At 48.3% G+C, this 24,400-nt stretch overlaps 1 protein-coding gene across 7 annotated transcripts in view; it reads right to left on the reverse strand.

Moving 5' to 3' along the window:
* Positions 1–24,400, reverse strand: part of SH3PXD2A (SH3 and PX domains 2A) — a 241,257-nt gene that overhangs the window by 178,280 nt on the left and 38,577 nt on the right. For all 7 annotated transcript variants that reach the window (XM_053583135.1, XM_053583133.1, XM_053583131.1 and 4 more), the window contains exon 2: positions 13,726–13,806. In XM_053583135.1, the coding sequence (XP_053439110.1) occupies positions 13,726–13,806 (81 nt within the window). The remainder of the gene's footprint in view (positions 1–13,725; positions 13,807–24,400) is intronic.

Here is a 24,400-nt window from a genome sequence, read left to right on the forward strand (position 1 = left end):
GGGAAAGAGCCATGGCAGGGCAGTCTCTTCACTGGTGTGCCAAGACTGCCACCTGACTCCCAAAGGAAAGCCTGTAAGTGAGAGCTTCCTGGGGGAAAAAAGCTTCATCCCCTTCCCCATGCCCCCCTGAGAAGGAAGCAGCTCCCCTCCCTGCCAGGGCTTCTGCAGTAGCTAATCCCAGCTGGAGCCTCCCATGCAGATCAGAGCGGGCTTCTACCTCCCCTTCTCCCAGACATGGGAGCTCACAGAGTGAGACCCACAGACCTACGTGGACAGAACCCGAGTGAGAGAAAACGCCTACAGAGAGGCTCGGAGAAATGTCACAGGAACAGAGCCATACCTAGGGTGGCTCAGGGAGCCTCAGAAATGAGAGAGAGAGAGAGAGAGAGAGGAAGAAATAGAGAAAATGAGGAGACACAGAATGCAACAGGGAAAATCCAAGATGCTTTCTCTCTCCTTGTGCCCAGCCTAAACCCTGCCCACCTTGGGCAGGGGGTCAGGGCAGTGCCCATCTGAAGAGGCTAGCCAACCCACCTGCTCCATAGCTCAAGCCTTCCTGGCAAGAGAGGAAAAGGAGACCTCTCCTCTCAGTGGCACAAGGCCTCCAAGGCCAGCTCTGCAGAGCTCTGGGCCAGGTCAGGGCTGCATCACAGTGGCAGCAGAGGGGAAGGGTTTAGCATGGGATTCTAGAGCCAGGCTAAGCAGTTTGAATCTGGCTCCTCCACCTTTCGGCTGTGTGACCTTGAGGTCCTTATGTGACCTTAGTACCCTCATCTTTCAAAAAAATGGGGAAGAGTGGTGGTGACTGTATCACCAGAGGGTGGACTGGGAGTAGTCCAGGGGTAACAATGGAGAGGGCCTGGGACAGTGCCCAGCACAAAACACGTGTGAACACAAGTTACATTACAGAGAATTCCCACCAGTTCCAGGGCTCCTCACCCTCCCCTGGCACAGGGGAACAAGTCAAGGTTTGTCCCTGGGCTCTTTCCTTCCTTCTTGCCCTTCCTAAGTGGAAGAGAAAGTACAGAGGGGAGGGAAGCCCTTGGTGCCCAGGGCCTGAGCCCTGGTGGGCAGAAGTAGTTTGGAGCAAAGCAGGACTGATGCCACCTGCAGGCACGGTCTACAGCTGGGACAGGGACTCATTAGGCCCAGAGTCTCCTCTTTTCAAGACTCCACAGTTCTCAAGTCGGCTTCGTGTCAGAATCAAGCCTGTTGGAACACCAGACACAGGGACCCAGCCCTAGACAGATTTAGGAGACTAGTGGGGAGAGGGGATCTGGATGCATTTTTAATCCAGTCCACGGGTGATTGGGATACCCCGCCAGGGCACATACCCAGGTCCCTACCGTCCTCACACTGGTTCTCAACTCCACAGCAGAGAAACTCAGTTATTCCAAACTAGCCCATAGTGTCCCCAACTGCCAGACTTAGGCAGTGGCAGTCTTTTCCCAATATACACCAACAATATATACAGCAGTGGATAGGACCTCTCATTTTTGAGTCCTTCTACATGATTTTCTTGGTACTTTGGCAGATGTCTTAGCCCAGCCTCTTTTGTCATGGTCCCCACACCACTACAGTGTTGGACAGAGCGAGGGGCAGGCACACGAGGACTCCCTTACACCCTCCCACTGCAATGTGTAGGATTCCTCCTCGAAGGGTCCAAGATGAGGAGTGAAGCCCTGGGAATCCCAGGACAGAACAAGTCTGCCTCCTCGGGGACGGAGACAGGCTGGCCTTCACCAGAGCTGCCCTCTGAGACGCTGCTCCACACTGGGTGGGAAGAATGGCCAGCTTGGCACACCTCAACCCTGTGCCAGCATCTCATCTCCAGCCCAAACACCAGCCTCAGGCTTCCTGTTTGGTTTGTATTTTTTTAAGGTATATCTGAATGTTGTCCATTTAGCCTCACAGACCACCCCCATTCCCAGCCTCTTCCCCAGCCCTCCAGCTAGCACTGAAGTCAAAGTTCCCAAGTGGTTGAACTGGTCACTTTGTCCCGCTGAGCAGCAGATAAAGCAGTGATTCTTCCTAATGCTGCAATGTAGTTTCATTGTTAAAAAGGGATCGCAACCCACAGGTTGAGAACCGCTGAGATAAAGGCTTTGTAATTAGCAGATGGAGTCAAACCCCGGCTGGCTGTGGGGCCTGTCTCCTGGCCAGTTTCGGAGGACTGATTTACTGCAGCTTGGAGTTACCCCAGACCCTTCTGTGGCTGGGAAAAATGTTCCCCTAGTCCAGGCTGGGAAGACACTGTGCTCACAGGGAGGAACCTAGAGCCCCTTCCCTTCTCCAGGAGGGCCAGAGGCATCAGCAACAGTCTCATAACAATAATGCCTCACAGCTGCTCCAGGCTGGATGATGATGGTTTTCCCCGCTTTATCTCCGTAAATCTCACAACTCTACAGACAGGTTCTGCAATTAGAGCCAATGTGCAAATGAGAAGGTGGGGCCTGAGGAGGTTAGGTAACAGCCTCACCCAGGCGACACAGCTAAGGCACAAACCCAAATAAGTCTGATAACACAGCCTGAGCTTTTCATCACTGTGAGATTCTGCCCCACTTGGAAAGCTAGGAATTTGGCACCAGGCATCCCACAAGCCCTTTTGGAGAGCCTGATGTCATCCATCTGTGGAGGTATCCAGGCGGATCTGAAATTGTTTTTCCCTGGCTCCAGCTAAATTGAGGAAATAAAGGAAACAGCCCCTGTTCTCCAACGACTCCTACAATGGTCTGATCTAAAGGAGCATCCCTGAGACTCAGGGATGGCAACAACTAAAATGATCTAGGAGCCAAGGTCCAGACTAGACTGGCAAGTTGCTGACAAGGGGAGTCAGTACAGTTCACATCTCAGCCTGCTGGTAGCAGATCACCTCCCAGAGGGATGAAACATCTCTGTCTTCCCTCAGAAAAGCTACAACTCAGGTTCCCATAGAACCTGTTCCATAGGTTCCCACCCTATGCCTATGACTGCTCCACATGCCTAGTTCCATAAGAGTCAAAACAAAAGCAAAACCTCAGGGAGGGGTGGGAGGGTGGAAGGACGAAGATGTTGAGACCTCCAGGTCCATACAGGATGCCCAAGGCATGCAGGCCTGATGAGGGGCTCTACACCCTGGGCCACTGGCTCACTGCGACAACACCTGTTCAGTGTGTGTCTCGATGCTTCCACCAGCTGATGGCTCCCTTGAAGGTCAAAGAAGGCATTCAGCCTGGCTCTTCCACCAGGACAACCCAAATTTTCACCTCAGGGTCCCCAGTATCACCCATGCTGCCAGGCACCTAGTTGGCGCTCATCCAGAAGTGCCAGGGTTGACTTGAAATTCCCTCTGGCAGGAAGAGGGAAGGGTCATGGCTGAAGCTTCACAGAGTACACATGTGTGTGCACGCGTACACACACGCACAACACTCACCTGGATCTTCCTTCCCTTCATTCTCCAGTTTGGAGTGGGGCACTGTCCCACTACACACTTCCAGCCGACTGGTTATGCAAAGAGGGTAGATGGGAGCCTGGTGGGGGCAGAGCTGAGTTTTCTAGGTTGGACCTTTAGGCCTAGGACTATAGGAGTGGGGAGGTGGCAGAGGCAGTCACTCCCTGAGGTGACTCCCAAACACACCCTGACACGACACCTTACACCAGGAAAACAAGGCATGCAGTTCCCAGCAGTCATGCAAGTGGTGTGTGCTGACTCGGACGCTACCCCACCAGGGATGGGGGTTCTTATTCAATAGGAGGCGGGTGGCAGTGGGCAGGAGGTGTGGGCAGAGCTTTAGAAAGCTGCCAAGCCTGTGAGGGAGATGCCACTGACTCAGCTAGACAGAAGTCTCATGCTCTGCACAGGTGGCAGGTGACTGGCGCCCACCCCTCCCATAGGAGCTCTTTTGGTGACATAACAGAAGTTTTCTGCCCTCCTCACCAAACACAGAGAGAGGACTTCTGGGTGGGCAGCTAGCATGAACTAGAAACTAGAGCACCTGAGTTCTAGTCCTGTTATCACTTCCTGGTCCTGTGATTTTACAGTGGTCATTTCCCCTCTTTGGGCCTCATTTTTTCATCTGTCAAATAACTGAAATGAACAAGATCAGAAGATGGCAAATCAGTTTTACCTCATGGTGCCATTGCCAACTGATAGGTAGTGGCTTCCTGAAACTTTTTGGTTTTGTTTTTAGAACAATTATGAGACCATGTCTAGGCTCCTGATTGATTAACAATGTCTGCCAAGGGCAAAGAAATGGAGAGAGCCATGATCACTTAATGATGTCTGCTGTGGGCAGGACTGGAAAATGGCAACATGAGTGCCAGATACTTATCATCCTGCTAGGTGATCTTTAAGGGCCTTTTGGTTGTCAAAATTTCACTGCTACTGGCAATTCCCCAGTGGACATGGTTTGACATCATTTGACAAATGTGTACTTCCTAATCTTGTGATATTTGCACACAGCTGATTTCTCCCCTAAAAGGGACAGTCTCATTAGTCCATCTGGATGGTCACTGGGGGAACAGGCATCCTTCCCCAAAGCCCATAAGACTGTACCCAAATGTTTAGTCCTAGTGAATGGTGCCAAGGGTTTTTTTTTTTTAAACAGAGTCTCATTTTGTCACCCTTGGTAGAGTGCTGTGGTGTCATAGCTCACAGCAACCTCAAACTCTTGGCCTCAGCCTCCAAAGTAGCTAAGACTAGAGGTGCCTGCTACAACATCCATCTATATTTAGAGACAGGGTCTTGCTCTTGCTCAGGTTGGTCTCAAACTCCTGAGCTCAAACAATCCACCTGCCTAGGCCTCCCAGAGTGCTGGGATTACAGGCGAGAGCTACTACCTCACCTGGCAGTACCATGGTTTAATGCTCAGCAGACCTTCTAGCTTCTCTTACAATTATCCTCAGTTTACAAAGGAGCTTCCCCCACTGTGAACTTCCCACCCTGACCCCAGGGAGAGGCTAGGGGACCAACAAAGAACAGAGATGACTTCTGATTTCCCAATGCACAGAGAAGGGTCTGATCTGATAGGGCCTTAATGTCCACTGGAAACAGGATATGGCTGAATCCCCTGGGCCCAAGAGGTAAGTGCCTGGGTCAAATGCACACAGCTATCTAAAAAGGTGCTCACAGACTGAGTATCATCTGTGCAGAAGTTGGATTTCACAAGTATACCTGTAGCATGGTGCATGACCAACAACTCTGGGCAGCTTCAGAGTGTCAGATAAGTTCCTCTGCCCTCTTTGTATCTATAGACTCTGCCTATGGATGTTTAGATGACAGGCCCCAATGTGGTGGTTCTCAGGTCCCAAGCTCAGCTCTCTTAGTCTTATTTGCTTTTATGCACAGATGTACAGACGCCTCTCCCAGACGCTCTTTCCCCATTGCCACTGCCCTCTCATCACCTCTCTCCATCTTATCAGAGGCCACATCTTGCCTCCTAAGCACAAGAGTCTTCGTAAACCTGTGGAGTTGAACAGCTGCACAAGAACTTGCAAAATCTATCTGCTCAAGAGGCCAACACCATCCAGCTGGACACCAGACACTCTGGGATTAAAACTCCATAGCAGGCAGCTTTCCCATCCAGAGCTTGCCTCGAGGTACCATCTTACCCAGGCCCTAACTCCCATCCCCACCAGGACCTGCCAGAGGGGAATCAGGAGAGACCCCAGGAAGCTGGACTTCACCCTCAAGCCGCAGGGCAAGATAAAAGGGAACAGGCGAGACAGCCCCCAGGAGGAAGGTAACCAGTCCCAAATTCCCAGAGCCCCGGGAAGCTCTACAGCCTGTGGACTCCCTCCCTATTCTATCAAGAATATCAAAGATCCTCTTTCCAAGATCAAGGAAAAGCTGTCAACTAATAATTACTTTTCAAAAATGGTATATTCCTAACAGCAGCACTGGGAGGGAAGTGAGTTTGTAATTAAATTTGGGAGGTGAAAAGTATCTTTTTTTTTTTTTTTTCTGAGACAGAGCCTCAAGCTGTCGCCCTGGGTAGAGTGCTGTGGCATCACAGCTCACAGTAACCTCCAACTCCCGGGCTCAAGCGATTCTCCTGCTTCTGCCTCCCAAGTAGCTGGGATTACAGGTGCCCTCCACGACGCCTGGCTATTTTTGGGTTGTAGCTGTCATTGTTGTTTTGGCAGTCCGGGCTGGATTCGAACCCCCCAGCTCAGGTGTATGTAGCTGGCACCTTAGCCGCTTGAGCCACAGGCGCCGAGCCAGAGGTGAAAAATATTTATCTAGAAAACACTACCACCATCTGCCTCTCCTATCTGGAGGCAGACCCAGCTATTTGGTGAAAGTGAATTCTATATTAATGCAGTACAGGAAGAAACCTCTGTCTCCAGATGGAGTGGGGATCCCTAATTATTTTCTCTTAAATTTTCTGAGGGCCTGATTGGTGACGTTTTAACTTCCCTGTCTAGAATCTGTGTTAGTCACTATTTTAAGGGTTTTCTTTACAAGAGATTCTCTCATTCTGTTCTTACCATTGCCCTACGAGGTAGGTATTATTATTAACCCTCAAAGCTTATATAGCTAGTAACGGCTAGAGCTGGTCTTGGACCCCAACCATCCTGGCCCTGCAGCACAGGCCCTTACACGGTGCTCCTTACATGGTGCTCCACCACACAACTCTTTAGTATGGTTTCGTCATGACACATGAACTGCTGCCCAAGTACTTCTTGCTCCAATACACAGTTCATGGATTTTGAGTAATATTTCAGTATAAGATTCCAGTTTGACAAGATAATTTGGACAGGTCCCTGGAGTTGGTTATAACAGAATCTAACCAGTTTATATTCCACAGGAATGATCTAGAATGATGGTCCTGGAAATATGAGGTAATGTGTGTGGTTTTATAATTATTTTCATTTTCTTTCTCTTACTAGATATGCTCTTAATGTCCATTTTTTTAACCTGTGTTTTCTGTCCCATTATGCTGTCATGACCAGGAGGGTGTATTTTATTTTAGACATCTCATTTTCCCGACCCTTCCAGAGGCATCTCTTTAATTATTAAATATATGTTGCAAATAACACATGAATGTACTTTCCTGTTTAAAAAAAGTAAAACATCACAGGTTAAGGCTAAGGTTCCCCTTTGATCAACCACTCCTCCCAGTGATGTCCCTAATCCCAGTCTGGAGATTACTTTGTTACCAATCTGGGCTACAGTCCTCTAGTTTGGGCTTTTAAAATTATTTGCATACATATATACCTTGTTGTTAGGAGGGTTTTTGTACAATTGTTATTATACTGAAAATATTGTCTTGAAAAATGGATTGTTCATTCATCAACAGTTCTTAGAGATCCATCCATGGAATTGAGCTCAATCTCATTTGTTCTATTGTGCTAATTAGTATAAGAATATCACAATTTACTTAGCAACTCTCCATGGATGGTCATGTAAGTTGTTTCCCATTTTTGCCACAGCAAACAACATGAGGCTCTCTGTGCCTGCCTGTGCCTGATGACTGACCTCAGTCAAGGCCGATGTTCTCCTTTGTCTAGGGTGTGTGAGTATTCACAATAACTCACAGCTCACTGCACTGCTGAAGCTGGAATTGCCTGGCCAGCCCAGAGGGTGCTGAAACTCTCTGGAATCCTGGGTACAAAATCATTCTTAGCACTTGGCAGGTTACCTCCCCAGTCTTCTATCCCCTTGCCTCTAGGGTCAATGATCTCTAACAAATTCCCTCCCTGATTAAAAGGCAAAGCACCCGCAGGAGACCCCTCCCTGTCATTTCTGCCCTCAAGCTGATCTCTGGCATACACCAAGGATCATGCTGGTTTGACTTCAAATGAGGCCTGCTCTGGACATGGAACCTAATAAAGGCTCATATAAATTTAATAAATAGAAAAATCAACACAGATTTTCACCTACAACGTGAAGGACTTGGAATAAGAAATCTTCTAATTCTAAAAATGATCCCACATAGCATTGCATTCTAATGCAATGATCCATACATCTCCATAAATTACATCATAACACACCCACACCCATATCCACATCCATTCCAAGGCCGGTTTTTAATGATTCAGGGATTACAGTTTTGTTCACCCATCACTAGCCAGGCAATGTGAGAGCTGGAAAGTAGGGGTGTGTGGGTGGAGAATCTGAAGGGATGAAGAAGGAAGAGAAAGAAAAGCTCTTGAAAAAAGGTTAAGTCCTTTAGAGAAAATGAGCAAACCTGAACAACCCTCTTAACTCCATCTTCCAAGAAGTGCAGGGGAAGCTAAAGAGCCTCTCCTGGCTCTGATCAAATATTAACCCTGTGCACCAGCTGGCTGCAGTTCAGACTAAAGCACCAGCAGCACCGGGGAGCCAATGTTTGCAGAGCAATTACTGTAGCCAGCGCCTTGTAAGGCAGGTTGTGAAGCCAGGACTTCAGAGAGCCTTCCGGTCCCTCCTCGGTGGGACCAGGCCATGGGGGAGACACTTAACAGTGAAGGACCCAGGCAAGGTCAACAGAGGCTTGGAAATGTGGACCAGCCACCAGCAAGAAGGCAACTTATCTGCAGTCCTTCCCCCGATCCCTGAACTGCACCTCCAAGCAACCCAGTCCCTTTATAACCAAACAAGCCTCAAAGTCCTTGTCCTGGTCAGCTCTCTCCGGGACAGGTCCCTTTTCTGGTTAGGTAGGGCTGAGTACTGAATTATTTTTAGAAGAAGCCTATTTCCACTTGGAGACCAAAAGCCTCACCCTTTCCTCTTCCCCACTTGACACATGAAATGCTCTTAGAAGCCCTCTCTGGAAGCTGACCTGGTTTCCAGAAGAGGTGTTTGGAATAGCTGCTGAATCGAATGCTCTGTGCATGGGGTACACGATTCAGGAACAAAGTCTCCCTCTCCTTGCTGGGGCCCTGCAAGACTTTAGAAGGCAACCTGGGGAGGAGGGTGGCAGAACAGTCTGGGGTGCACAGAAAGCCAGGTCAAGTCTGTCGTGTGTTCCGGATGGTCTAAACTAGCATAGGACAATAGAACTTGCCATTATGCTACTGAGTCCATGCAAGTGTGCTAAGGAATGAAACATTTAATTTTAAATTAATTTTTTAAATTTAATTTTTAAATTAAATTTAAATAATAGCCACCTGTGGCTAGTGGCTACCATACTGGACAACACAGGTCTAAAGTCTCCATGCCTGGACTTCTGCATCGGCAGGGAGAGGGGCTAGGCTCAGTGTGCAGCACCCCCTGAGTGGAGGAGGCAGAACCACTGGTCTGAAGGCAGAAGATAAGAGGAGGGAAAAAGGTCTGGAGCAGAGAAGAGGGGCTTATCCTGGTGCTCCCAGACGGGTTTCAGGGGAGTGTGAATGACCGAAAAGGTTATTAGAATTGTAGCTGTGCATTCATGCATTTATCTGGGAACAGAGTCTTTTGTTTCATGCAAGCACAAAAGAACTGATCTCAAAAGTAAAATAAGATAAAATAATTCATTGATCTGTCAGAAAAAACACACTTCTTCAGGAAGCCTGCCCTGATCCCAGAGCATAAAGTTGCCCTATCATATATCTATAGCACCTTTCTTTGTAACATCTGGAATAGTATAAAATAATATTGTTCGGTTGTTTTGTTATTTTTTTTTTTTCAAACTCAATCTATCTTTCCTCACTAAGCTGTAAGGCCCATAAAAGCAGGAACCAGATCTGGTTTGGATCACCAGTGTATCCCCCGAGCTGGCATCCTGCCTGGGACATAGAAGGTGGACGCGTGGATGGGCAGGGGGAAGAAAGGAAGAAACCAATGCAGAGTGGCCATGAAGTTCATGTACAATTTAACGTAGTTGTCTATATTAGGGACATGACTTACCCCTATAACTAGGATTCTCAAAAAGCAACCAAATCTCCCCAAACTGGGTTGGGAGTGTGTGGCTCTGTCACTCTAGGCTGCGGTCACCAGTCAAGACCATATGGGCATCTTCATTCCCTTCCTAAGAAGGCGGCTCTTTCCTTCCTCTTCATCCCACACCAAGTTACCTGTACCTCAATCTATTCTGTCTGGAGTGAAATTAATTGCTGAAAAGTCTGCCTTCCCCACTAGATACAGACTCCTGGGAGGAAATAGCCTTGTCCTTCTCAATGTCCGCTTCCACACTGCGCAAGAACCACTGCCTCGGTGACCTTAGCACAGGCACATTCACTATTCTGCAAGGCCGGGCTGGCCTATCCGTCACCTGTCTACTCCCGTCCTCACACTTACACTCCCACCCAGGGTAGGACTTGCAGATTTCACAAGTGAAAATACAGGATGCACAGTAAAATCTGGATTTCAGGTAAACAACAAAGAACTTTTTTAGTATAAGTATATGCCATACAATATTTGAAACCTACTTATACTAAAAGAAGCATTTGCTGCTTTTCTGAAATTTAAAATTAATTGGGCATCTCATATTTATGGGGCAACCCCAATCCAGGGCCTCACAGGCAGCGGCAGCAGCCAGTAAATGGAGAACACAGGTGGGGCGTGGGCGGAGCACTAAGATAAGGAGCCTATTCTGTGCGGTCAGAAGGCGTGGAATGAGCAGTTATTGGGCGATGCTAGCTTCTCTCTACTCTTCCCCGACCCACCGACTCTCCCCACCGCCTATGAACAGCTCCCCAGTGGGCCACCAGAGAACTAAGTATGCTGCTGAAGTCTCGTTAATGCCAAAGGGACACTGGCTCCTCTTCTCCAAGCCTCCGATTCTTGACTCCCTCCTACTCGCTGTGCTCTCAGGGATGGGTGCCCTGGTGTATATCTGAGATTGTTCATTTCCAAGGATTTCTTGAGAGCTCCACACACAGGGCAGTTAGGTCCTGGCAGAAGCTTTGAAGATAATAACCCAGAGAGATATTCTGCTTCAAATCTTTTTTTTTTTTTTTTTTTTTGTGGTTTTTGGCTGGGGCTGGGTTTGAACCCACCACCTCTATCATATGGGGCTGGCATCTTACTCCTTTGAGCCACAGGTGCCGCCCTCTGCTTCAAATCTTGTTTGCACACAGGGTGGGTGGGGGGGTGCTGTGCTGATGCAGACCTGCTCTGAAGAGAGATGGAAAAACAGAGACCGTGGGGTTTGTGCTCATATGTGTGACAGAGCACCCTTCGCATGTCTCCTGGCCTGCTGGCTGTGGAGTGTGGAGGCCAGGGCACAGCTGCCCATCTCTCCGTGCACCCCTCAGAGGGAGAACTAGAGTGTACATGTGCTGTTCCAGATGAAATTGGATCTGCATGTATCCTGTGGCTCTCAATTCACGGCCAGAAAGGATAAGGGACTTCATATGACTTTACGTAATTTCCAGGTTACATTCGAGAGGTGGGAACCCAGGACCTCCTTGTGGTAACCCAATCTCCACCAGGCCCAGAAGACACCTTTTGAAGAGGGAAAAAAGAGAGGGGAAGGGCAGGGGGACCCATGCTGGGACAGGGGGAGGGAGAAGACCCCAAGGCCCATTGAAGGAGTAGGCAGGCCCCCTGCTATTACCTGAGTGCCACATATAGACCCCCAAATGGTACCCAAGTAGTACCAGATGTGATTATGTAAGATTCATGATCTGAACTGGTTTTGCGCAGTGGTTCCTTACTGGAGGCCCACAGGAGGGTCTGTGAACATCAGACACTATAAGTAAAATTGCACATATAAACTCTTTTTCTGGGAGAGAGCTTCCACCAGAATCACAAAGGCATCTGTGGTCACCAGGAGACCCAGTGCCATGAGCTGGTGAAGCCAGTTCAGCAGTTTCCCCCAGGAAAACTGGCTCAGTGAGCCTGGGCCCATCAGGGTCCATAGGGGTTCAGCCTACAGGGAAAGAGCAAAACCTTTCTGAGACCTGCCCCTGTGGGCCACACTGCAAGCCCAACCCACTCCCCTTCTTCCCCAGAGGCCAGCTCTAGAGAGGGCCCAGGGCTCCTGTCACTCAGAATACCTTGGCACAGGGCCAGGCACAGGGCAGCCCGTCAGCACAGATGAGGCCAAGTGAGGAAAGCAGCAGAGTGGCACCAGGGGTGGCCCTACACCCGGGCCCGCACCGGGCAACACCAGGCAACTCGCTGGGAAACAAGTGTCAGAACAACATGGGGCAGCCCATTCAACCCTGCTGGGTGGGTACTAGTCACATCTTCATTCCACCGATGAGGAAAGTGAGCTTAGAGAAGGTAAGGAACCTGCTCAGAGTCACATGGTGCCGGAGCCAGTAACCAGTTCCAGGCCATGTGTCTCCAGTGCCTAAACCCTAAACCACTCTCAGAAAGCTGAGTTCTGAGGTCCACCAATGGCCAGATATGGAGTTAGCAACTCCCTCTGTAGAAGCCGCCACATTAACATCAGTAACTCTGATAAATAAGAAAGATTTTTCCAAAGGACAAGTCACCAGGGTATGCAACATGGGTTCACAAAGATGCTACGCTTGGTTCAAAGGTGAACCAACCCCAGCCCTTCCCAAACGGACAGGCTGGCCATGACCCTCAGGGTGAAGCCTGGCTCTGCTCATGGCCATTCCCAAGCCAAAGCAGCACACTGCACAAGCTGCTCCCTGCCTGTGTGTCCCCCTCCAGGCAACAGAGAGATGGGGTGGGGGAGCAGCATTCCTTTCTTATGAGAGTCTGCAACTCTGGAGTGGCTGGGGGACCAGAAAGGAAGAGGGAGAAGAAAAGTTCTGGTTTGGAAGTTCCCACTGGCTCCCAGGCCCCCTCCTGCTCATCAATGGGTCCTTTCAAGGCTGCCTCTTCCCGAATGAGTGATCATTTCCTGCCCAGCACACTTCACCCATTGATAGGGTGTCTGCAAACCCTTCAAGTTCACACTGCACCCAAGGAGACTGGACAGGAATTGAGGGGGGAGGAGGAAGAGGCTGAAGGATAAGGAGTGGCTTTCAACCCCACACTCAGTGGGACATTCAATCTTGTGCTGTTGGATTAGGAGAGGATTTGCAACACAGGAAGCTGGCTCACCTTTGGCTTGTCTCATAGCTACAAGGATAAGGACAAGGAGATAAAATCAGGTATTAGGGCACAAACATGCAGGCAGACCTCTCAAGAAGACTCACCACCAATGGCCTGCCAAGGAGGGAGTGGACCCTGGTTGTGGACCCTGGCATATCCTTCTAACCATGTCTCCTTTTCATCTAAGCCAGTGTGAGTGTAAAACTGTCACTTGTAACCAAAAGATGCCTAACTAAATTAGCTGTCACCAAGGGGATGTCTGCAGTGGTAACTCCAGGATCCATACTACCATCCACCATGTGAACATGCCTATGTGTATTAGAGACACACCTACCATCCACATGTGCAAGCTGGGTGGCAAATGCCTCGTTGGGTTAGACAGACACAGTGGTATGTCCAGTTGTGTCTGCAATTCAAACAATTGCTTATTTTCTGTTTCAGTCTTCTCTATATGTTTGCTTTTTTTTGCCTGCAAAGATGATGTGGTGCCTTGTGTCTCACCCTGGATGTGTGTTGACATGTCTGCTCAGGCACACAGCACTGTGGCCATCCTCCCACCTCTCCACAGCAGCTTCCTACCCACCCCAGGCAAAGCGGGGTGACAAAACATGACTGTTCAGATCATCTGAGGAAGCCAACAATGTCTGCCTGCAATACCCAAGATTGGAACAGGCTGAGCCCCACCACTGAGCATCCCTCTCTGTCCCTCTGCTCCACTTGGGCTCTGACCCCGAGGACTCTACTAGGGGATGTCAGATGAGTGAGGACATGAGGGAGGCCAGCCCTCCAGAGAGACTCAGGCCACCACCTGAGCTCAAGCAACTCACCTGCAGGTCAAAGAACTTGCTGTACCTCCGGTAGATGGTCTGGCAGGTAGAGTCGGACCAGGTCACGTTGATGATGTATACCTGCGGGTAAAAGGTCGGAGCAGGTGAGCAGGTGACCAAGGCTGGGCTTCAAGCTTCCACGTATCATTTAACCAGACTGCAGGGGTTCTGTATGTCCATGACCAGAGCCTCGCACACTGTTAGCTACTCTGTGGACATCACAATACTCTGTATACGAGTATATGTAAACACATACACATAGATACGCTCACATCTCGGGGGCATCCATAAAATGCTAAGGATGATTATCTTAGAAGGGTAGGATTAAAACAAGTAGTTTTAATTTCCCTCTTTTTATGTATATGTATTTTGTACAATGAACACAAAATTGAGGTCATTACATTTTTTGAAAGTAGCTAATTTCCACTGATTCCCCAACTTTAGATCAAATGAGATTCTATGAGGGGCATCCCAAAATTACAGGTGCCTGGGGCCCCCTCTCTGAAATTCTGCATAAGGAGACCCAGGATTTGAGGCTTAGACATCGACACTTAGCAATCTCCAGGTTAATTTGCTGCAGTTGATTCTCAGAACTTACTCTGAATCAGTCACTTCAGGAAATCACAGTGTTTCAGAGATGTGTGATTCATCTCAGTATTCTAAAGCCTTAGCTCAATGCTTTGGCGCACAGCAGGTGCTCAGAAAATATTTGGCTATGTTGGACAACTAAACTGGTCCTCTGATGAAAAGTAGATTTGAAGGAAAGGTATTAGCATGTGGAAGGTTTGGAAACTTTTTAGGTGCCTGGCAATGAAGGCATTTTGGGGCCAGATTGTCACCATCAGGTTCTACAGTGCCTCAGGCTACTCTGGAAGGCTTGCCTGGCCCAGGAGGACAGGAGAAGGAGAGAAAGGCCCTCACATACAAAATCTGACCTACACAATCTGTTCCCACTACTGTCCCTCTGGGGAGAAGCCTGAGCTAGAGCCCTGCACCCCTTCCTACAGCCTCAGGGCCCTTCTGAACTTCCTGCTAGTCCCTGAGGTTCATAGCAAAGGGACAGCACTGATGACACACCGGTGAGACAGGAGAGAGGCAGTAGCTGTAGGTCCCCAGCAGTGGTTCCCATGCCAGGATGCCATCAGGACCACCTGGGGAGCTGCATAAAAATTCAGATTCTTGGGCCTTTGCCTAGTGGTTCTGATCCTGTAGGTCTGGAGTGGAGACTCTACCAGTGAAGAGAGCAAAACAGCCAGAGAAGGCAGGGGTCTGGGCTCTGGTGAGGAGGAGGGACGTTAGCAAAGAGAAGAAACATCCAGACACCTTGCTAGCAGCCTGGCTGGGCCCCAGGTGCCTGGAACAGGGCTTGCACACAGGAGCAGAGAGGCTTTATGCTTCGATGTTCAGTTAGCAGACAACGAAGAGAGCTCTGAATCTAGTCCCTTCCCCTCTCCTTTCTCTAAGTCACAGTGGCAGCCTCATGCTGTGGGGCATTGTTTATTCTGAAATGCAACCAAAGAAAGGGCCATAAAGCCAAGCACATAGGGCCAGAGAGGACAGAGAGGACACAGGACCCTGGTAAGGAAGAACATCAAGTACAAGGCCACTCAAGAGCTGAAAACGGACTATTGGCTATTATTACAATGAACGGGGATATGCTTTGCTTTATGTCATATGTAAATAAATGTATATCTCATATGAGAAATTGCAACAGCATTTAGATAACTTAATGTTACCTAATGTTTGGGTAACCAAATGTTACTAGATACAAGTATAGTATAAAGCATTTACATGCCTGAGCTCACTTAATCTTCAGCCCAGTAGGATAGCTACCACTGTTATCCCCATATTTTACAGGGGAAGGGTGTGGTTTGCCCATATCATACCGCTAATAAAATACAGAGCAAAGGACTTGAACCCCGGTCTAGCTGAGTTCAATCCCTATGCTCTCAACCACACTGGACTATTTCTCTGTATGTAAATTTAGGAGTTTGGATATTTTTTATTTATTCATGTATGTATGTATTTAGACAGAGTCTCATTCTGCTGTCCAGGCCAGAGTGCTGTAGCATCAGCCTAACTCACAGCAACTCCTGGGCTCAAGCTATCCTCCTGCCTCAGCCTCCCAAGTAGCTGGTTCTATAAGCACCTGTCACAACACCTGGCTAATTTTTCTATTTTTAGTAGAGATGGGGCCTTGCTCTTGCTCAGGCTGGTAACTGCTGAGCTCAAGGGATCCCGCTTTGGCCTCCCAGAGTGCTAGGATTATAGTCAAGAGCAGTGCCCCCCACCCCCTTCAGAAGTTTGGATATTTAAATCAAACTAATTACTCCGGACTGAACAATACTTTTTTTTTCGGTAGAGATGGAGGTCTTGCTATGTTCCCCAGGTAAGTCTTAAACTCTTGACTTCATGGTGGGACCTCATCTATGGTGCATAATGCAATGGTACATTTAAAAACTATTAAGAGTAGAGTATATAGCCAGGCGTTGTGGCAGGCGCCTGTAGTCCCAGCTACTTGGGAGGCTGAGGCAAGAGAATCACTTAAGCCCAGGAGTTGGAGGTTGCTGTGAGCTGTGTGAGGCCACGGCACTCTACCGAGGGCCATAAAGTGAGACTCTGTCTCTACCAAAAAAAAAAAAAAAGGGTAGAGTATAAATGTCTTACCACAACAAATAAGCGAGGTATTGTTTATGTTAACAAGTTTGATGTAAGCTTTCCACAGTGTATATCACATTGTATCCCACAAATGCATCAATGTACACAGTTATGATTTAATAAAAAAATTAAACAAAACAAAACTCTTGGCCTCAAGCTGTCCTCCCACCCTGGCCTCCCAAAGTGCTAAGATTACAGGCAGGAACTAGGGTACTTGGCCATTAAGTAAAGTTCTTCAGGGATATCCAACCTGCAGTCCACGGGCTGCAGGCTCATTTTGGGAGGACTAATTTTTTGCTTATCTGTGGTATTAGATACCACATAAAGCATGCACAACCTTTTTTTGCTAATTAGCTTTTGTTAGTGTTTGTGTATTTAATGTGTGGTCCAAGACAACTCTTAACCTTCCAATATGCACCAGAGAAGAAAAAAGATTGGACATTCCTGAGAACCTCAGGGAGCACGCTGAGAACATGGGGGAGTGAAGGCAATTCTGAGAGCCTGAGACCAAGAGGAGACAGAACCCGGGGGCCCAGACAGGAATCCTACAAAACCAGACCCACACAGAGGACACCCTCATACAACTGGCCACACAACTGTGGTAGGGCTCTGGGATTTTCACAGGGGTTATAACCAACCCAATTCCCCCTCTGACTCCCAGCTCCATCTTCTCCTCCCGCAGGTCCCAGGCAGGGGAGCAGATGCTCTGTGACTACCAGGTGCTGCCTCCCTGACCTCTGCCCTACATCCCAGGGCCCAGCCCTCCCCAGGGAGCCAGTAGATAGTGCCTTTCTCCTGAGCTGACCAAGAGGAGCCCAGAGGAAGGGCTTAACAAACCCATCCTCCCTCCCCTCCAGCAATTAGGCTTCCCAAATTAATTGCAGGCCCTTAGTCCCTGGCAGCTGGGAAGATCCTGGGAGGCCTCTGCTTTTGCAAAGGAGGAACCTGAGGCCCAGGGTATGTTTTGTAAAGGAAGGGGCAAGGCCAGGTGAGAAGGAACAGAGTCTGGAGTCAGCCATGGCTGAGTTCCTCTCCTGGCACCCTCCTTATTGGCTGTGAGACCTCAGTGCAGCCTCTTAGACCCTCAGGCTCCTCCTCTTGACCAGCAATTTTCCACCAGCAGTTTTCAGCTAGTGTGCCATGACAGGATCTTAGGTGTGCTGTGAAATTTTTTCAAGATTATTAATTAAATTATTTTTGAAAGAAGTTCAAAGCACGGTAAATATGTTCTTCTTTTTTTTTTTTAACTCTTCTTTTTGATAAACATAATTTAAGGGTGCCGTGGAAGTTTAACTCTAGGTACAAGTGTGCTGTGAGATAAAAATGATTGAAAGACACTGCTGGAGACAATGGGCGTAGGCTTCAGGGCTGCCCGCCGAAGCACAGTTGTCCTGACACTCATTAGTGGCAGAGCTGGGATGGGAACCCAGATGTCCTAATTCTCAGCCTCGCACTAGCCCCACATGACCTGAACATGCTCTCTTTAGAAAGATCCTTTGCTCTGTATCCTCAAAATAGTTGAAAGGTCACAAGAGTCCTGTATGTGTAACCTTTGCTGTGAACCTGCATACTCTAGAAAACCAAACAGAAGAAAGGGGTGACAGAGAGCTATCTGCGTGAGCCTTGTCGGCCACAACTACCTGACCAAGACATGGCCATGCTTCCCCACCACACCGAAAGTATTTCTTTCCTTTTTTGGCAAAAGATTGCTCCTGATAATATCCTGCACCCCACTTCCAGTGTCATACAAGTAAGACTTGGGTATGGGGGTGGGGAAAAAGCCCCCACTCCTGGTTCTCTTAAACTTCTGGGAATTGCCAGAAGATCCCCACCCCCCAGTCTAAATCCTGAGTTGAGGAGATGGCCAGAGACCCCACACCCCTGCAGATAAGCCTGGAGATACGGGATGGTCTCCAGACCCCTTTATCTCATCTTGGCAGGAGGCTTGTCTGCTTTCTTCCAAACCTTGAACATCCTGGATTATCACTTCAGATGAGTGATGGATACACAGAATTCGCTAGCCCCTATCCCAACACCAGCTTCTCAAGTCTCCCTGAACTGGAAGACTTGTTGCCATTGGAAACTTCAGAGATAAACCGTGGAGAAAAGCAGGTGACGGGGAAGGGGGACAGGGCAGAGGTCATCTGAGAAAGCCAGTTCTGTTTACAGCCTCCATTGGGGCCCAGATAAACTCTCCTCTAGCTTCAGGAGTAGCCAAGATAACATTACCCAGCAGCTGCGTCTCAAGAAAGGTTTAGCAATTAAACATCCTGCTTCCAAACACTTTACTTGGGGTTATGTTTCCCGGGTGGAGTTTCCCTTCCTTCTGGATTTTAAAAGCCCATGGATTCTATTTCCCCTGACTCTGGCCATTTGGGGCAGATGGCAGGCATCTATGAAGGCTCATGCTCTCCTGCCACTCTCACCCTCCACAGGGGAGGAGAATCTCAACACAGCATGGGGACTCTGGACAACCTGCTTGGCCCCGCGTCTGAGCAGCCTGCCCGTGCTGAGGTTGCACTGGGCTGCCTAGCTCACGAGGCCTAGCAAAGTCTGTGGCTTCCAAACTTGTCTTCCCAGTGGGGGCTTCTGTCCTCCATTAGCCTTACTCCTTTCAACAACAAAATGGCTTTGATGCAAATCAGACTCGCAGCTCAACTCCAGAGTACCCAGAGTGCAGCCTAGCCCAGTTCCCATGGAATGATGTCCATGATCTGATCTGTGCTGTGACTAATTAACAACCACAAATTTACAGCCAACCATTCCTAGAAGGCTTAGGACCTGCCTAATGCTTAGATAGAAAGTTCCAGTAAGTACTTCTTGCCTCCTTTGCAAAAAGTACAATGAGGCAAAGAGGAGCTGTGGAGGGAGCATGTCTCTCCCTGGCCCTGTGGCTCAATTCACTAGAGGAGGCCTTACTCCTGTTACCCTGGCCAGCTATCCCTGGCTCTAGGCCACATGGAAACTCGATGATAATCTTCCTTCACCTGCTCACATGATCATCTGGCTAGGACTATGGCCATTGTATACAGTTGGGGAAGTTGCTCACTGCCCAAAGTTTGCCTGGTCATGGGGAGAAGTGGAGTGAAATCTAACTTGTACTCCACCCTTCAAACTGTACACCCTGGTTCAGGGCTGCAGCCATGCAGAGAAAGGGGCACCTTATTCCCCTGGGTGGGCTGTCACTGCTCTCTAGGGTCCTCAGGGTCACGGATCTCTTCAGGACCCAGGTCTTCCATTTCCCCAAGTCTTCTGGGGTCTGGGGATGGAGGAATAACTAACATTTGGGATTGACTGCTAAAGAATATGGAATGAACACAATTCTACAGCCAATAAAAGGGAGTTTATGTTTGGGGACATTCGCTGCTCTGCCTTCCTATTGCAGAGGTTCATCACAACAAGGTCTTCCCTAAGAAGGTGATATCAGCCCATCTAAGGTACCAATAAGTATAAACCTTCCATTCAAAGTGTTCTGTGTAAGGGCGAAGGGGGTGGATAACTTGAGCTCAAGAGTTCAAGACCAGCCTGAACAAGAGTGACACCCCATCTCTACTAAAAATAGGAAAATTAGCCAGATGTTGTAGCGGGCACCTGCAGTCCCAGCTACTCGAGAGTGTGAGGCAAGAGGATAGCCTGAGCCCAAGAGTTTGAGGTTGATGTGCTAAGACGCCATGGCGCCAGGGTAACAGTGTGAGACTCTGTCTCAAAAAATAAAATTAAATTAAAATTAAATTAAAAAAAGAAGTTTAAAGTGCTCCATGTGCTAATATCATGGGGGTTGGGCAGAGGAGGCTATATCAGCCCCAAATTAGACCAAGCTGGTCCTCTAGATTCAGGCCACCCAGCAGGATGGAGGTCACCAAAGCCGCTGCTGGCAATGTGAGTGGCTACATTAGATGCTGGACTTATGTCTCATCTCCTACCTGCTGTAGCCTACTAAGCCTGGCTGGAAGAAGCAAAGGTCTTGGTGTCAATAACCCTTCTTGACAACACATGGCTACACCCAGACAGAAGTGTGGCCTTGAGCTCCAGACCTCCAACATCTGACCTGGGCCCCCACTAGCCTAGCAAGTCTGTGACTATTCCTTGTGGTGCTCTAGTAAGCTTGTCACAATCAGTTATTACATCTGCTTTTGTTTGCTAATCGTTGACTTAGAACAACTGAGTGCTTCACACATGCTGGTCAGTTTCTATTTAACACGGGTGAGTCCATCTCCCTCCCAGGTCTCCCCAGCAGCCTTTCCCTTTTCCCCAAGGCTCACTGGGCCTTTCAGTCTGCTGGGCACACTGCAACAGTGACTAGCTGATCTAATACAATCCATTTCAGGGTGTCTGAATCACCAAAGACGTGGGTTACAGCAACACCTAGAGACTGTCCCCAGCCCCAGAAACAAATCCCCAGTAGCCCAGGAGAACACAAGTACATCTTTGCCAACTCAAACCCTGCCAGCAAAATCAAGTTCAATAGCCTATAGCCACAAAGCTAAGATTTCTGAATTGGCCTAAGAATGATGATCACAGTCAGGGTGAGGTCCTATTAAAATTCCAACTCTTGGATGGCACCCGTAGCTCAGTTAGTAGGGTGCTGGCCACATACATACACTGAGGCTGGCGGGTTCAAACCCAGCTCAGGCCAGCTAAACAGCAATGACAACTGCAACAAAAAAAGTAGCTGACGTTGTGGTGGGCACCTGTAGTCCTAGCTACTTGGGAGTCTGAGGCAAGAGAATCACTTCAGCCCAAGAATTTGAGGTTGCTGTGAGCTGAGACACCACGGCACTCTACCAAGGGCGACATAGTGAAAAAAGAGAAAAAGAAAAGAAAAAAAAAGGAGACTAAAGACCATGCCTGTTTATCAATCACTTAATATGTTCCAGGCAATGCTAAGCGCTTTGTCCAGATAATCTCATTATTTACAATAATTCTATAAAGAAACAGTTGTTGTCATCTCCAGTTCACAAATGAAGAGACTGGGGCCAAGAGAGGTGGCTGATCTACCTAAGGTCATACTCATAGCAAGTTATGGAACCCAGACTGGAACATGGCTGTTCACTCTATAACCTGATCACTCCATCCTCTTTAATAATAACAACAGGCTGCTGGGAACAAGACAGAGTCCCTGACACAAGATTTGCCCTGGTGGTTCGACCTGTTAACTGGGTGCTTCCTGTGCAGATGATGTATCAGTGAATACCACAGCCACCCATGGCCATCCTGGCTGAGTCAGGATCCCTACATCGACACCAGCACTCTATTTTGCACAGTTTAGAATCAATCAGATCAGTTTCATGAAAAGTATTACTCTCTCTGAGCCTCGACTCCCCCTTCCATAAAATGAGAGTAAGAATACCTGTCTCACTGTGAGAGAAAATGCACAACCACAGTGCCGGGGCCACTGCAGGTGCTCAGTAAATGTGAGTTCCCTTCCCTGTTCTTGCCCTTCAAAGTGCCCAGCATAGTCAATCTTACACTCCAAGAATTTTAGTCCTATTCCCTAGAAGATTCTTATCTCCTAGAAGGGCCCCAGTTAGGGCTAGGCCTAGCAAAGAAGGCACTTAAAAAGTTTCCACCATTCTGGGCATGGTCCCGACTGGGACATTCTCTAGGGTACTCGGGGGTATATGTCTGGACCTTTGTACTTTTCTCCCTCCAACCTGGTCCCAAGACAGCTCAGCAGAGCAAATGAGTCTGACTGCCATAGGCCAGCAGGTGCTCCAATAGAGGCCTAGTAAGGGGCGGTGGACACTTTGGGCAATACCTAGGAGCCCAGCGAGGGTGGCAGTGTTGAAGGGGAGCAAAGCTCACCCCGTGATGGAAACTGGGAAGAAAAACTCCATGCACATTGACATCTATGAGCTAGAGTCCCGGAAACTTTAAACAAATGTATCCTCTCCTGAACTATCAAAAGAATTATACTCCTGGGCTTCCAGGGGGCTTGGATACAACCCAGTGTATCTAGGAAAGGGTCAGAAAAGGGAATTCTCATTCTGTATACTCCCAAATCAATGAGTGACCCAGGCATGCTGACCTCAACACACACATCCTGCAAACGTGCCCCATGCCACCGTCACACCCCGGAGAGGGTGAGGCAAAGGTTAACTCACAAAGCGTGGTTTCCTCTTCCTGGGAAACACAGCAGCCAGGGAAGGCCAGAGGCCAGTGGCCTCCACAAACAGCCTGCAGGGGAAATGACCCCACTGCTTCCTTCCCACCATCTGACACACTCACACCTTCCTCTCTGCTGTGCTCAGCAAAGCTCAACTTTTGACACACGCAAACAGCCGTCATTAGGAATTTTGTTGTGTGGAGTAGAATGGTTGGTGGAGGTTTAACAGTCCTTATCCCCAAACTTGAATTCCCTTTGACTCAGCAATGTGACCTCCAAAGATTTATTTACACAAGTGTGCACGTGTGTGTGTTGTGTGTATACACATAAGTTGTTCTTTACAGCAAAAAAAGAAATATTGACTATCTATTGATTAAAAGGTCAAATAAATGATGATTCATATACTATATGAAAGATAAAGTTAGCCAGGATTTCTGTATCATTTGTTTTTTTATTTAAGTTTTCATACACAGAATTCAACCTTTCTGTATAGTTATAGGGAAAAGTCCACAATATATTGAGAAGAAAGGAAAAAGATTGCAAAATGGTATGTATACTATATGATAACATTTAGCTGGGGCTGTGTGTGTGGGGTTTGGGTATGTGCACATACATGTACATTGAAAAAAAATACAACAAACTGGTAACCATGGTTATTTGGGGGAGAGAAGGATAGAGAGAAGTAGAAATGGGAATAGTTTCACTTTCTACTTTGTATATTTCTGTATTATTTCATTTCTTTTGAAGCTGTATGGCTTTCATAATTTAAAAGATTTCCATCTTAGAAAACATGGCCAGGTACAGTGGTTTATTTCTGTAGTCCCTGTACCTGGGGAGGCCAAGGCAGGAAGATACCTTGAGCCCAGGAGTTCAAGGCTGCAGTGAGCTATGATTGTACCACTGAACTCAAGCCTGGGTGACGGAGTGAGATCCTATCTCTAAAGACAAAAAAAAAAATTGCATGCTCGGGCGGCGCCTGTGGCTCAGTGAGTAGGGTACCGGCCCCATATGCCGAGGGTGGTGGGTTCAAACCCAGCCCTGGACAAACTGCAACAAAAAATAAAATAGCCGGGCATTGTGGCGGGCGCCTGTAGTCCCAGCTGCTCGGGAGGCTGAGGCAAGAGAATCACATAAGCCCAAGAGTTAGAGGTTGCTGTGAGCCGTGATGACATCACGGCACTCTACCCAAGGGCGGTACAGTGAGACTCTGTCTCTACAAAAAAAAAAAAAAAAATTGCATCCTCTTAACTTGTTCTCTGGCTTATACCAACTCTTGGATGTTGTGCTGACATCTAGCATTTGCTCATTTTTGTGGGGCTGCAGGGAATTTCAGGTTAGAGGTTGAACACTTGAAGCCAAGGTCTGCAACCCTAGCTGCACATTACAGGCGCCTGGGGTACTTTAAAAACACTACTGCTTAGGATTTAAGTCAGAATCTTGGAAGGTGGGGTGGGTGCTGGTAGTTTTAAGAGCTCCCCAGATTATTCCAGGGTTGAGAACCACTAAGCTGGGCCAAGACCAAAAAGACCACTAGGCTAGCTTAAAAAAATATTCTTTACGTGGAAAGCAAGAGTACAGTGTAACTTGTACTGCTATGAGTCAGCTCTGCCTTCAAAAGCTCTACTTAGGGAGACTGTACTTGGTGCTTTTTCTCAAAGTTCTACCTCCAAGTTTGAGCTCAGATAGGGGAAAACAAACAAGAAGATTCAGGGTCATTAGTTCTGAGCCATGGCTATCCCTGGGCTTTCTCTGGCAACCTGTGCCCACCCATGTCCATAGACCTACAACAGTGATTGGAGGGGGCAGTCAGCATCCTCCAGCTCTTCTTAGCTCCAGGAGAAACAGCTGAAAGAATTGGAAGTGCTCAGCCCAGCAGAGGTATTTAGAGGCAGCACAGCTGGTTTCAAATGT

Source organism: Nycticebus coucang, chromosome 3 (genome assembly GCF_027406575.1).
Source record: "Nycticebus coucang isolate mNycCou1 chromosome 3, mNycCou1.pri, whole genome shotgun sequence".
NCBI classification, from domain to species: Eukaryota; Metazoa; Chordata; class Mammalia; order Primates; family Lorisidae; genus Nycticebus; species Nycticebus coucang.